General features: G+C 33.8%; 2 protein-coding genes across 2 annotated transcripts; both read right to left on the bottom strand.

Annotated features, from left to right (window-relative positions):
* Positions 1–98: 98 nt before the first annotated feature.
* On the bottom strand, positions 99–5,840 carry LOC141706872 (uncharacterized). Its single transcript, XM_074509747.1, has 13 exons — positions 5,383–5,840; positions 4,861–4,923; positions 4,296–4,739; positions 3,674–3,745; positions 3,459–3,584; positions 3,142–3,354; positions 2,335–2,382; positions 1,989–2,135; positions 1,518–1,679; positions 1,069–1,162; positions 882–1,000; positions 757–801; positions 99–496 (listed from the first exon to the last, which is right to left on the bottom strand). The coding sequence occupies exons 1-13, from the start codon at positions 5,704–5,706 to the stop codon at positions 263–265; spliced, it is 2,091 nt and encodes a 696-aa protein (XP_074365848.1). The 5' UTR covers positions 5,707–5,840; the 3' UTR covers positions 99–262.
* A 554-nt stretch (positions 5,841–6,394) lies between these two features.
* On the bottom strand, positions 6,395–9,298 carry LOC141706871 (uncharacterized). Its single transcript, XM_074509746.1, has 4 exons — positions 9,139–9,298; positions 7,670–7,855; positions 7,469–7,508; positions 6,395–6,695 (listed from the first exon to the last, which is right to left on the bottom strand). Exons 1-4 carry the CDS (start codon positions 9,139–9,141, stop codon positions 6,610–6,612), a joined length of 315 nt encoding a protein of 104 aa, XP_074365847.1. The 5' UTR covers positions 9,142–9,298; the 3' UTR covers positions 6,395–6,609.
* Between the last annotated feature and the right edge of the window lie 5,628 nt (positions 9,299–14,926).

Raw genomic sequence — 14,926 nt, 5'->3', positions numbered from 1 at the left:
TCTTTATTTACATCAGTATATGTAGATTTATAAATTCCAATTTATTATTATCAAAATATAATTTCTAATGAATCTTATGAGGGCCCAAAATTTTATTGTAATGCATAAAAGAATATATAGACTTCCCTACAAATATATTATCAGATTAATAAATACATCACTTTTTTTAAACTAAAAGAGAATCTTTCCTTTCTTTTAAACTAATTTAAACTTCCTAACCTGCCTAACTTCTTTTTTCCTAGAGCTGTATTTGCATAGGGGTTTAATAATTTGCAACTCCAGCATTCTGAGCCTTGCCCAAAACTGACTCCATGCTGCCCTGGTACAGACCTAAATTTTTTGCCAGTGCAAAACCAGCAAACATGCCATCAACAGCTGCACTGACAATCCCACCCGCATAACCTGCACCTTCACCAACCGGGTAAAGACCTTTTAATGACATGCACTCGTAAGTCTCGCCACTCCGGGGGATCTGGACTGGAGAACTGGTTCTTGTCTGAACCAAGAAAGTATTTCAATCCAAAGTTGTTTTTTTTTAATATGTTCAATCCAAAATATTGTGAGTTTTTTTAGTAAGACAATGATTTCACATTATTAACTTTTTTAGATAAACAAGTTCAAACAAATCCTATACCAGGTGAACTAGTTCAAACGAAAAGATGTTTTAAATGTTCGGATTGTACAGCCCCATATAATTTTGAAGGCAAAAAGTAAATGAGCGATGAGAGGAAGCAGAAAGAGGGAAGACAAGACTACCTCTACTCCATGAAGAAGGGCATCATTGGAAATGAATCCAGGTAACTGAAATTTATCAGTTGAGAAATGTAAGGATTACTGTAAAAATCATCAAGGAGATAAACTGGAAGCAGATAAGTAGTAACCTCTTGGTCGAACATTGCAATGGAGTGCTGCAATGCCTCTGTAATATGAGAAGGGAACAATTCATGAAGTTTTGCTGCCTTCACTCCTAGGCGATAACTAGACGACGGCAATGTACTTGCTGACAAAATGATACCATCAACATTGTATTTAATGATCGAAGAACTGAAAACAGTAATAGGTCCCTACCTGATAACTTTTTACCCAGAAAATCAGGAACTGTTTGCACGGGGACTACGAAATTGCCCCCTCCCAGTAAAGCTGCTCTTTGCTCGAGTTCCCTCTGTAAAATAATGATACAAATTGTAACTAATGGTCTAAACAACCATTAAAGAAATTAGAAAAACTGCTAACGTCAAGAAAATTAAGTATAAATATTTACAATCCATCAATGCTACAAAATAAACTGATAAAGATTTCGCCTAAGATCAAGCTTTATATATACAATTTCTAAATACTTTTAGATTCCGCCACAAAATATAATCTGCAACTAATAAAGATAGGAATTTTTTAAATGTCGCTAGTAGATGGTGCTTTAGGAAACGTTAAAGTTGACTTGTCCCAGCATTGAAACAATTTACTAGCAAACAGCTCACAATTATAAACCCTAGGAGTTGAACCAAAGACCCAAATAGTACCTGAAAGTCAACCCCTGCAAGAGGTCCCTGAAAATTAAGGGAACTGAAATCCTCAGCTGAGACAGTAACCACAAGAGCAGAGTTCGCCCATTTAGATGAACGCCGAGAAAAAGACATGCCATTAACACAGAGTTCCGATGGCTTAGTACTGGTGAGAACAACCTGCAAATAACCATTCAAATAACTTAGAAACGAAATTTTCAGTAATATCCTTCAGCTTCTTCTGATGTCAATTCACTAATTCAACATCTTAATATTTATAGAAAGTATACTTTCTTTTTTTAATTGTTTCTAGTAGATATACAGTTATACTATACATAACATACAAAGTAAAGAACTTAATCATAAACTCAGACATCCTGTCAACTTTGACTATTGCAGTTAATAATAATGTAAATGCAACATAATGTAATTGCAGGCTTTGAATATTGTTAAGTATGAATTCTGGGCTACCAGAAAAGAAAATTTTACCTGCCCGCCAGGACACATGCAGAATGAATAACAACTACGCTTAACTGCTCTTGAGCTATTATTTTCATCAACATAATCAACAATTTTGTAATCAGCAACTGGTACTTTTCCACGCCCTTTGCGAACCTCGTCAGACAATTCAGAGTACTGCACATTAAGTCACTGAGTTTAACCCAAAATCTGTCTGATGCCCACGACACGCATATACACACATTTACAGACAGATTCATATTGTTTGTATTTAACAAGAGAAAAATGCTAATACAAATATAATCAGCAAACACAGGCACCAATATCGCTACAAAAAGAAAAAAATTCCTGAAAAATTTATAGATAATTTACAAACCTGAATGCTGTTTATTAGTTCCTGAGGATGCTCGACCCGCAGACCAACCTGCTCATCACAAATTGAAATGAGAGAACTGTAATCACAAAGTTAACATCAAGAAACTACTTATATTACCTTAAACAAATATAATTGTTCAATTTAAGGTGCAAGACAATATAAATGCACAAGACCGTGTAACGTAACTGAGAGGTTCTCGAGAAACAAAGTTGTACTATCATCAACTAAAAACCACACACAATTCATTCATCAACTGAGGCTTGTGAACTTAATAGTAAGTCTAATAAGTAGATTTATAATTTATTCACAATCCAGAATGTAGTGATATTTTCTATTAAGACCTAGGATTTTATTTATTTTCCAACCTTATCTTATAAAAGTTCTCTCTCAGCAAAACAAGAATATATATTCAATTAGACAACAAAACATATTCACTGAGGTGGGATGACTCTCTTCACACATTGTTTCCTTACTGTTACATCAGTGCAGAAATGAAGTAAACAAAAGCCAATCTTTCTAGGTTAAGTTAAGCAAACAATGACTCTCCAAAACCTCATGGAACGAAGTTCGCATTATAAGAGAAATTTGAACCAAATTACCCCTGCTGCTGCAGTCATGTAGCAGTGCCAGTACAGGAGTAACCAGACTATGGATTCATGAAGCACCCGATTATGAGTTGTCTTAAGTAAAGCCTAGTCACTCAAACTACTCACCTTATTCTGTTTTAGTTGAAAGCACACATAATTGGAGCACAAAATAAGTAGATAGAACCAATTAGTACTGATTAACCAAATCAACAGAACTTACTGAAAAATCTTTTGGAACCAAGTCCACTTCATGGGTAAGAAGGATTTGGTATATGTCACGTGCTGAATGGCCCACCGCAAGAACAACTGCATCGTAATTCAACTTCTGGTTATCAATCTGTAATCTTTCTTTTGAATCAGAGATCTTGACTCCCACAACACGCTCATTTTCTACAAGCAGATCATCCACCCTCGTTCCAAACCGGATAGAGACCTGAGTATGCAGATATATATATATATATATATAATATTCATATATCTGTAAAAGAACCACGGTTAAATCAAAATAATTCTGACATATATGGAGAGATTACTTACCCCCAATTCCTGTAGATGCTGGCGAAAATTGCGAAGTAGTGGAATCAATCTGTCGGTTCCCAAGTGTGGTTTTCCATCAACTAAGATACTTTCAGGAGCTCCAAATCGAACTAAAGTTTTCATAACCTGAGAAGGGTAATAACTTAACCACTTAGAACATTACTCTATGCATAAGATAGGAAACAAGATATTTTTCAAGTCATAAGGATGCTCACCGCCTGGACGCTACTACTGTTCCTGCCAATTCTAGTGACTAGTTTCCCATCACTCCAAGTACCTGCACCACCCTGTAACCCATAAGTCCTTCATAAATAATGATAACTAATGAAGGTGAAGATCATGAAAGTAAGTGACTGTGAGGGTGTGTGTGTGTGTGTGTGTGTGTGTGTGTGTGTGTGTGTGTGTGTGAGAGAGAGAGAGAGAGAGAAGAGAGAGAGGGAAGAGAAGAGAGTAAACCATTATATACAATTAATAAATTAATTCAAATTTTGGTGATGCTTCTTAGATTTTTTTTTTCACTAATACTTCATAAAACTGCATGCAAGAACTGTCAGCTCGAGTATTCAATTGCTTGGTAATATACTAATATATATAGTTAGTTACAATTGTCTATGCAAGAGTTTTTCACGTTTATATAAGAAAGCAAACAATTATTGACTTGTACTTCATCGCTCTTAATGGCTTCCTGTATTGCGATATGATTCTACAAAAAGTGATTATGCTGCTTGTTGGTACACTATGAAAGTTACATTCCTTCCAGAGATGACCACTACAACTACAAGGATCTAAGAGAAAAGATTAAAACACATTGATCTAGAAAGAAAATTAAGATATAACCTCCCCAAAGCAAAAATTGCTGTCCAGTTGTAAAATTCGCCGAACTATCAATGCACCGATATCACGACCTCTCTGTTCAACTGCTTGACCCCTTTCTAGTATGGTTACATCAGCACCAAATTCTCCAAGTACCAGAGCTGCAAACAAGCCTGATGGCCCACTACCAACAATGGCAATTTTTGGCTTCTCAACAGTTAGAACCTTGTGTGACCCTCCTGGGGAACTGTGATTGGCACCTTCTACAGAAGCTGTAGCTTCACTGGTCTTTCTACTGTCATTTATAATACTTATTAAATCACCAGAAGCTTTTTCATAAGGCATATGATCGATTAGTCCCCTTCTTGGTTCCAACTCAGCAATGAAGTCCCAAGTACGTGGTTCTAGTTTTAGGAGTTTGCTAACATCCATCTCCACTGTATACACAAAGGTTGGTTCCTTCTGCATCTGAGAACCATCACAAAACAAATAAGTATATAAATCTTTTTATCTGATTATAAACAAAACATTTGTGTGCATATCTAGGCGTGTATAGAAAAATCATAGCATGACTTGCTTAAGTACCAACCTTTCTCGCATCAAAAGATTTCCGAATGACACTAAAGGCTTCTGGTGGCAACATGGAGGCCACCTACATCCCAAAAAAGAAACTATATAAGTTTGAAACACAACAATGCAGTAGCAATCAAGGAACACTACATAACTAAAATACATACAAAGCTAAACATTTTGAGTCATTAATTTAATTTCTTCAAGTTTCTTCAAGTTCTCTAGTAAAAAACTGAAAACTAAAAATAATAAGGTTCCTCATTGATACAAACTATTAATACTCAAATTACTCATATAGCCAGAAAGAAAGAAAGAAGAATCTCTCTCTCTCTCTCTCTCTCTCTCTCTCTCACTCCCTATCTATCTATCTCTATCTCTCCCCTCTCTCTCTCTCTCCCTCTCCCTCTCTCTCTCCCCTTCTCTCTCTCTCTCCCCCCTCTCTCTCTCACACACAAATAAACTATAGACACTGATACACATAAGAAATGGCATAAAAACATAAAATTCAAGCACAATCTGTAGCAATGTATCAAGAAATTACCGGAAATTTAATAACTTTAGCAATTTCTTGAAGCAAAGCATCAGAAAGGCCAAGAAAATCTTTGCCAGGATCATCAGAAACTGAAACTTGGAGCTTAGACAACCTCCAAAACCCATCAAGTTTGGTATCAACACTTAATGGGTCAGCTGTTTTTAGCTTGAGCTTCCTTTTCTCAGATGGGTATCTTTGTTTTCCAGTCCTTTTGGTCCGTTTAGCACATTGAATAGTGAGGGGCTTGTAGCTTGAAAATGGGAATTTTGGGCAAGAATTTGGTGGGTTTAAGGTGAAGTGAAGAGGGTTTATAAGCTTTGAAACAATTGACATTTTTGGAGTTTGAGTTTTGTAATAAAATGTCTGGGAGTGTTTTAAGGTTGAAGATAAGGGGAGTTCTTGTGTTTTGTCTAAACGGTGTCACTTCTTGTCATTTGCAACTCTGCAAGCAACTTCACTTTGTTCAGGTTTGAGATTTCAATTCTTTTTTCTCACTTTCTGATTTAAAAATACTGTAAATCAGAATAAATAGGAATATATTTAACAGGACGATAACCAGAATTATCACATTTTTTTAAATTGATGACCTTAATATCAAATTTAAGATATGCGGACAAAAATATCATTGAGATACGCTTTATCAAACCGGGTATTTGAAATACTTTATCTCGAAATGAATTGTATAATTCTTTTGTATTTAACAAATAGTAAGTACTAATTTCCACTAAAATGAGGTTTTTGAGCCGAATCTTATGTGATATTTTAAGGTTTCTTGTACTGTGATGTTTTGGTTAGAAATTTTTGGGACTATGAGGTATACGGAACTAGCTAAACTGTTTGACAGTATACAGACTTCAAAACATTTTAGAAGAAACGCAGTACAAGATACCCTAAATTCTTGATGAGTTTGAAATTCATCTTGGCAAATAGATAAATTGGCTATGGCATGATACATGCTCATCCCATATGTATAGCTTCACATAGTCACCAAGATATAACTGAATGCCTGAAAACTGAAAAGTAATAAAACTACGGTGAAGATAGATTGACAAGCAACTACTTCCTCTCAACAACATGCCACATACATTGCAAAAACAAGTACGGTACAGTACATTATTGGAACTTCGTTATACACCTCTAATCTGTAGCACAAAATGTCTAGTATCATAAAGGCAATCCAGACAACTCAAATATGTAGCCATAGGCCAATATTATCAATTATTGTCTGTTTTCCGGCTACCAATTCCCAGCACCCTCTGCATCGCTGGATTTGTAAAAATCATCTGGCCTCACAATGTTAATCTCCTCAAATTCATTATCATCTGAAAAAAAAACAAAGAATCCAGGTAAATTGATAGTAGCTAAGAATCCAGGTAAACACTATTGTAGCACGAACTGGTTTCAAATATCAGAAACAAAAAATAAAATCTTACAAAATAATCATGCAACCCAATACTGTGGGAAAATGATCATAAACATGTAAAAACTCGGACATAGCCTTGGCTATGTATGCAAGGCTATGTATGCAAGTTGCAAGTATTGAAACTAAGTCACAAATATAGAAATTTACTCCTGCTTCTATCTATAAATATATGATCTTGTACATGCCCCACAATATATTTTGAATACAACGCTTGCCTAATTGAAAGGACAACGCAAACCTCCAACATAGCAACCCCTTGTAGAGCCATATTCCCAGAACAAACCAAAGATTCAGTCATAAGTATTAAAAACAGTGAAAATGGATTCGTAAACATTAATCATTTTCAGAGGTGTGGAAAATAAAATGAAAAGAGATGTCAGGTGCGTGGGGGGGGGGGAGCTAGGCACATCTCAATTTTTTCTTAGGTGTAAATGAGTATAAGAGTCAAGATATGCACCATATTGCAATGGAAAGTCCCAGACCACACATCAGTAGCCTACGATTCTTACAATCTAGTGCTTTAGGACAACCCGCATTTAAGTTCCAAGTAAATTTAGTATCAGACATCTCATTAGCAGAGCTTTAATATTTTTTCATTAAAAAAAATTGTAAAATATTAAATGCAATATGTATAATATTAAATACCAATGAAACAGGTACGAGGTAACCAACCTTTTCTCAAGGTCAGTGCCACAACAGCATCATTTTCAACCTGAGAGGAGTAAAAAGAGGAACCAAACATATAAGTTGGAATAATTATTTAATTTTAAAAAAGAAACAATAAGAGGAAATCTTGGTTATCAAAATAAATTTTGCGGCATTTTAAGCAAAATGTAGATTATTTCCAAATTTTCGAGGTTAAATACTTAATACCTTTTGATCTGCCAAAGTCTTGGAATCATCTAGCACCTCTCCAGTTGCCATTAGAGTCAGACGCTGATCATTGACTGGTTGATCAATAAGAGCATACACCTTTTGCTTAATGTCCATGATAGTCTCAGTTGGATCACACTGCAGAAAATAGGTTGTCTTGCTACGCTTGACACGGATATACATAGCCTGTATCAAGGAAAACATGTTACAATTAAATACATAGTCATAACCTTCAATGATTTGACAAAGAAAGCTATATACTGAAACAGCAATGAAGCAAAATGCTTTCTACAACCTATCAACTAGGAACACGTTTCTAACAAAGGGTAACAGAAAACCCATAGACGGCGATACTGCCAACTACCACCATCCGCCTTGTACACAGTCAATAATAATCTTTCTTAAATATCTAGCAGGCAAAAAATATTTGAGCTGAAAATGGGCCAATGACAATTAACAAAAACCGAAAGCCTTAGTATGAAACCTTCTTTTGTCACCCAATAAACTACCTACATTTAAGAATGCTCTAGTTAGAAAATGTTAAGAGGTCTTGACCAAGAATATCAAAATATCCGTAGGCCTAAAATCTACAAGGCAGTATGACACAGGGTAAAAGTAAACTCTGTTGACTAAGGTCTAAGATACTTCCAACATACGCGCAGACCCAAAATACGACAAACACACACATAAGTAATGAATAAAAGACTAAGATACTTCCAACTACTACCATCAGCCTTGTACATATTCGGTACTAATCTTTCTTCAAATCATACCGACAAAATATATTTTAAGCTGAAGGTGGGCCAGTGAACATAAATTAACAAAAAGCTCAAGTAAGAAACCTGCCATTATCATCAAATAAACTACCTACATTATCGGAGAACTATGAAAACACTGGATAGAAAATCCGAAAACATTTAACCGAATATACCAAAATAAACTCGGGCCCAAAACACGACAAACACACATACAAGAGCCTGCATCTAATAAAAAGGAAAAAAAACCACCACACGCATTTCAAAACTACACATATATAAACTGTGTGTCACCTTACAAGTCAATACAGTAAAATCTCGATCAATTAATAATCGATCTATTTATAATCCACTATAAATTAATATTTTCAACATTGATTTATGGTCCAGCATAACACCAACAGTACATATTAACATCGATTAATTAATAAACTCGACAAATAAATAGAATTTACCGATCCCGACATTATTAATTTATCGAGGTTTTACTATACTTCAAATTATGCTATTTCGGCCCGAATTTCGTAAATTTTCATCCAAACCCCATTTTCTAAAAACTAATATTAATGAATCATAAGTCCACGTATACAAATCAAACCCCAGTTATGCATACAATTGAGATCAATAATTGCTTAATAAACAAACAATCACAGCTTAATTCAATTAAGATAAAGAAAAATATAATTAGGTCGATAAATAAAACGAGAAAGGTACCATTTGAAGAGTGAATTTGATGGTTCGGCCGGTCGGAGAAATTCGCCGTTGACCGCCGGACAGTCGCTGAGAGTTGCGGTTGTGCTTGTGTATATAAACAAGTCTGTTTTTACGTGTCTTTGTAGCTTGTGTTTGTGCCCAAAATTAAAATTGTAACTTTTTGCTTCTCTATTCTATACAGAAATATCGATTTTAATTTCGGGAAAATAATTTTATCAGACAATAATAATATTATAATAATCTGATTAAATTAAATATAAATATATTAGTTCAGAGTATCTCCATAGATAATATTTAACTAAAAATCATTAATACATATTATAAATAAAAAATATAGAGAAGTAAAAAAATTCATCTCCAATAATATATTTCTCTTATTTATAAATATAGTATACCTCTTGATGTTGGCTATATTTGATAAACCATTATATACCTGTAAAAAATTTGTAAAAAGATTTCTAATCATTTATTATCATATTAAAGTAATATATTTTATATATAACAACATAAAATTTTAATAATATATTATTTTTAAAATATAGCTAACCAGTATGATAAATACCATCGAAATACAGTATATTACAAGTTCAACAAATTTTACATATTATCCGGTTAATTTTAGCCGGCCAATTATAGCCAACATCATTGGGGATACTATTATATATACACATTTTGTAATTGAGTATTTTAGTTTTTAAAATAAATATGTTCAAAATTTTTTACATATTATCCGGTTAATTTTAGCGGGCCAATTATAGCCAACATCATTGGAGATACTATTATATATACACATTTTGTAATTGAGTATTTTAGTTTTTAAAATAAATATGTTCACTATTTCCTATCTATTGCATATAGTTATGGATATCAAAATTATAAAAGTTTATACTTATTATGTGTCCATAAACACATCACATTAAAACCGTAGGGTCATATGTTTACTAAGTTAGTGACACCGAAAAAAAGTGTACACATTCGGAACGTATGAAGCAATCTCAGGTCAAAAAATAATTTGACAAAATTTGAGGTTTTTTCACTTATAATATTGGTTTAAATTTGCACAATTTCCTTTAAATGAAATTAAATTTTACAATTGTAAAAGAACACGAAAAATATTTAGAACTTATAACCTACGTTAGAAGATTTAACAAAGCTGTTTTTCAAATAATTTAAGAACAAGTCTGGAAAGAAATAAGTGATGAAAAGAAAAATGTATCTCGAAAATACTAAAGAGAAGTTCCACTTGGTCGTTAGCCCAAAATCAATCATATGTAGTGTTTTAAAATTTTAGCTGGTGTCTTAAAAATTATAAATTCAAATTTCAAAAATTTTTGGGGTGGTTAAAAAGGTAATGAAAGGAAATTAGCGCTTATGAGTTGGCAAAACTTGTGTAAGTTCTGCAAAGAATCGTTAGAAATGGAAGAAAAGTTCGTTTCTAGAAGGACGTTTGGGTTCAGACTTCAGAGCATGTCAGACCCAGATGATTGTATTTCTTTTCGGCACATTTTTCAATTTTCATCTAATTATCTAATTAACAGTATGTGGAACAATATATGGTCTGAGTGAAATTTTGACCTCACATGAGACTAACGAAGGTCAGTCTTACAAATCTTCTACTTCCAACCAAAATTTGCAACTAGCCAACTAAGACCTGACCTCTCACTTCCTCCCTTCATGTTATAAATTAGCATCTTACTCCCGAATTTAAAAGAAAAAAAAAAACAAGTGAAAAGTAATTAAAATAGTTTCACTTCCCTCTATAGTCGTGTTTCCGAGTATTTAAAATGAGCGAAAATAGTAAATGCAAATTTGTCAATCTTTCTCTCCAAAACTTTCACTCCAATAATGGAATGAAACTATTTTACCTCCTAATTACTTCCTTCCCATTAAAAAATTCTGCAGCAAGCCCCCAGTCATTTTTGTAAAAAAGGAGGAAACATACTATAGAAAAATATCAGCAATCTACTAATTTGAATTTTAACGTGAAAATAAAATCCAAAACCCAACCCAAAACAAAATATTAAAAATAGGGTTGGGTTTGATAAATATTTTTGAATTGATGGATTATATATTTTGTAAACTGATTATATTGGATTGAGTCGTTTTTTACCTAAAAACCTCCAATCCTATTCATGTTCACCCTACCAACTATCATTGCGAAGCTTGTAAATAATGAATTCCGATGCTGTTACAATTTATGAAATCAAGGGTGGTTGGGTCTTAATATGGTGGTTCGTGATAGTATGAGAGATCTTATGATATCTGCGGGGTGTTCAGTCTCTGTTTCTTGGACTTAAATATGCTTATGATGTGGGCCTGAGATCAGTGCAAGTTGAAAGTGATTGTTTCAACCTAGTAATTTTCTCCGGTCAAAAAACTGTCACAAGAAAGGCCATACAAATAGTAGTTTGTGACGTGACATATTGAATATTGTTAAAATGTGATTATTGTAATTTCAGCTATTGTATCTTGTTGAGTTTGCGTACAATAATAGTTGGCCCGCGAGTATTGGTATGCCACCATTTGAGGCTTTGTATGGTAGGAGGTGTAGGGCACCATCTTGTTGGGATGAGGTTGGTGAGAGAGTCATCGAAGGGCCGGAGTTAGTTAGAATTACTAATGAGAAGGTAGAGAAAGTTAAAGAAAGTCTGAAGGAAGCTCGATCTCATCAAAAGAGTTACGCGGACCAACATAGGAAGTTTGGGGGATTTGAGCCAGGTGATCATGTGTTCTTAAAGGTGTCGCCTTGTAAGGGTGTGAAGCGTTTTGGTATGAAGGGAAAGCTTAGTCCGAGATATGTTGGCCCTTTTGACGTTATGGAGAAAGTAGGGGAAGTATCTTATAGAGTTGCGTTGCCACCACAACTATCTCATGTGCATAATGTGTTTCATGTGTCGGTTTTGAGGGGCTACAAATATCATCCATTACATGTAGTTCAGTATCCATTACATAAGATTAAAGAGGATCTTTCTTGTGAGGAGGAAGCTGAGGCTATCTTAGCTCGAGAGGAGCGAGTTTTGAGGAAGAACACCATTCCGTTTGTGAAAGTTTTGTGGAAAAATCATTCGGAAAGAGAGGCTACTTGGGAATTAGAAGAATCTATTCGTGAGAAATATCCGCATTTGTTCGATTCAGGTACGAGTTTTAGTTTCGTTCGATTCCGGGGACGGAATCCTTTTTAAGGGGGTATATATGTAATATCCGTATTTTTATTTTAATTATTATCTATTTAATATTTGTATTAGTTAGAAATAGATTAGAATTAGTAATAATAGTAATTTTTAATACAATTTGATTTGGAATAGAATTAGTAATTATATTATTAATTAGATTAGGGATAGGATTCTATTAATTGTGGGCTTGTGGGCCTATAAATATATATATATACAAGTTATGTCCTATTCTATGTCTTTTTAATTGGAGCCGCTCTTAGAGGCTAGGGTTTGAGAAGACAAGAAGATCTTAGAAGTTTATTCTTGTGTTATTCGATTGATCAAGGTACGAGAATCGATCTTTTCTTCTTCATAATCATATCATGTTCATCTTCTTATTTGTTTGTGCTGAAATTCGTATGTGATAAAATCAGCATCTCGTATCTGTTGTAAAATCCATAACTTATTCGTTTGTACACGGAATTCATTGATTCTTGATTTTCTGGAAAGCTTGTTTCGATACCTACAACTTCCATGTTTACATATTTTGTGGAATCAGCCTCTAACTATGTGCAAATATCCATTCTTTGTGACCCTTCAGATTTATGACGTGAACAGTTTTTCATACCTTCTAAAATTCGTTATAAATCGATCTTATGTCGGAAAATTACTCATGATATCAATCTGGAAAGCTTATGAAATTCTCTTTCATTATATGGTATACCCATTATATATTTAAATCTTTTAAATTGCCTAAATTGCCTTACAAATATTCTGGTCTGTTTATACTTATCAGCATAGTTGTTTCATGTTCAAAAATTCATATCTTCTTCATTATTCGTCATAAAATTATGATCTTTATAAATTATGAAACCTCTGAGAATTCTCTTTCATTGTCTAGTTATAGTCGAAGTGAGATCAGATTGTCTTTATTGTCTAAATTTGCCTTCTTTGTAATCTGTTCCTGAATAATTTCTGCTGTGATACCTGAACTTCAAAAATTCATAACTAATTCGTTATCAGTGCGTTTTTGATGAATCTTATCATTTTGGAATCCTTGTTAAATCTACTTTATTTCTCCAGTTGACCATTATTTCAAATCCTTAACTTATCTGCTGTTAAAATTCGAATTAGTATAAGTTGTTCACTTTCAATCGTATTTCAACAATCCGATTTAATGGTCCATCAGATGAGGTACGGATTTCGTCCCCTTTCTTTCAGTGCTACTCCTTTTATTATTAAATATATCTGATTCTTTCCCTTCATATTTTTATTCATTCCGTTCTTATTCGTTTGATCTCTGAAAATTATTTTAAATCTGTTCTGGAAGTTTTAAATATTTAATCTTGCGAGCTTTAAAATTATGTTTGTTAAATATCTGTTTAGAATATTTGAAATATCTGCTGCAAGTGATTCTTAAAATTGTGAAAATTATTTTATTTGAACCCTTAGAGTGAAATAGGGTATACCGAGTTAACCAGCTGTAGGGTTACTACAGCCATGTCATTGCGGCACCATTGGCATGACACTTCCATGGCAGTGTGATTGGTCATGACGTATCCTTTTGATAGCTCAGGAGGAGAGCTTTGGCCATTGTGATATTTGTTTCAGGATACGTGGGTGCACCCAGAGTTTGATTTGTGATTTGATTCGACAGTGACGTTGTATATGCCGTACTCGTTAACTGGTTTGTTGCACACATTAGGTACCCTATGATGTGTGTATTTGTTATTTGTTTTGCTCTCGGTATGAAATATCTTAGCCCTCGTTGTTTCAGCCTGTTTTATTTAAACTTGCTGTTTTATATTAAACTGTCAAATGTTCATCTTGTTTTATGTTTTATAAATTTATTCCAATCCGTACTGGGCATTTGGCTCATGCCGTATTCTTCTTCTGGCAGGTACTTAGGGGGACTTTTGGGGCTGTGTGATGGAGAGCTACCCTTTATTTCGTTTTTAGGATTTCAGACTTCTATCATTATTTAGACTTAATTTCTTATTAGAGATTTCAGCATTTATATTTTTGGTTTAGATATTTTGAAGATTTAATATTATTTTTTTTTGAGATTTTAGACTGTTTAATTATTGTTAGAAATATATTAGTGCTCTGTTTGCAGGTTTTGGATTTTAAGTAATATTTCCCTTCTATTTTAAGAAGGGGGTGTTACAGCTATACTGGCAGAGATTGTAGTGGAGTAACACGCGCAGTAGCTGAGCTCTCCATTTTTCCGTCAAAAACTCCTGTATGGATGGAAAAGTACCCATGACTAGGGGAGAGGTTCGGCTAAGTAAAACCCGAACTGTAATTATATATTTTCCGTTTTTAAAATTAAAAATCGCAACCGCTGGTTGAGATTTAATTTCGATTTTTAAAATCCCGATTCGGTGATAATCGGCTCGATTGCAATTATAAAATCGATAAATATAAAAAAAAAAACAAGATATAAACAATACAGTTTGAAGCGCGTAATCAATTTCTGATTTTAAATCAAGGACATACGAACAATTAATAAGGTATGATTTACTCTGCACTCATTCAGCCTAAATGGATCAAGCAGCTAATTAATAAAAAGGACAAAATAATAAACATAAATTGTTTTTATTAATTTTGAAATACCTTCCAGGTGATTAAAGAGA

Source organism: Apium graveolens, chromosome 2 (genome assembly GCF_009905375.1).
Source record: "Apium graveolens cultivar Ventura chromosome 2, ASM990537v1, whole genome shotgun sequence".
NCBI classification, from domain to species: domain Eukaryota; kingdom Viridiplantae; phylum Streptophyta; class Magnoliopsida; order Apiales; family Apiaceae; genus Apium; species Apium graveolens.
Note: the sequence above shows the minus strand (reverse complement) of the source record. Positions and strands in the feature narration are given on the sequence as shown.

Excerpts from the sequence above, each read along its gene's own strand:
- LOC141706872 (XM_074509747.1), bottom strand. The coding sequence starts at position 5,706 with ATGTCAATTGTTTCAAAGCTTATAAACCCTCTTCACTTCACCTTAAAC. Across the intron at positions 3,355-3,458 it reads AGCATCTACAGGAATTGGGG|GTCTCTATCCGGTTTGGAAC; the intron begins GTAAGTAATCTC and ends CTGCATACTCAG. Across the intron at positions 1,680-1,988 it reads GCATGTGTCCTGGCGGGCAG|GTTGTTCTCACCAGTACTAA; the intron begins GTAAAATTTTCT and ends GGTTATTTGCAG.
- LOC141706871 (XM_074509746.1), bottom strand. Across the intron at positions 7,509-7,669 it reads AGACTTTGGCAGATCAAAAG|GTTGAAAATGATGCTGTTGT; the intron begins GTATTAAGTATT and ends TACTCCTCTCAG. Across the intron at positions 6,696-7,468 it reads GGCACTGACCTTGAGAAAAG|ATGATAATGAATTTGAGGAG; the intron begins GTTGGTTACCTC and ends TTTTTTTTTCAG.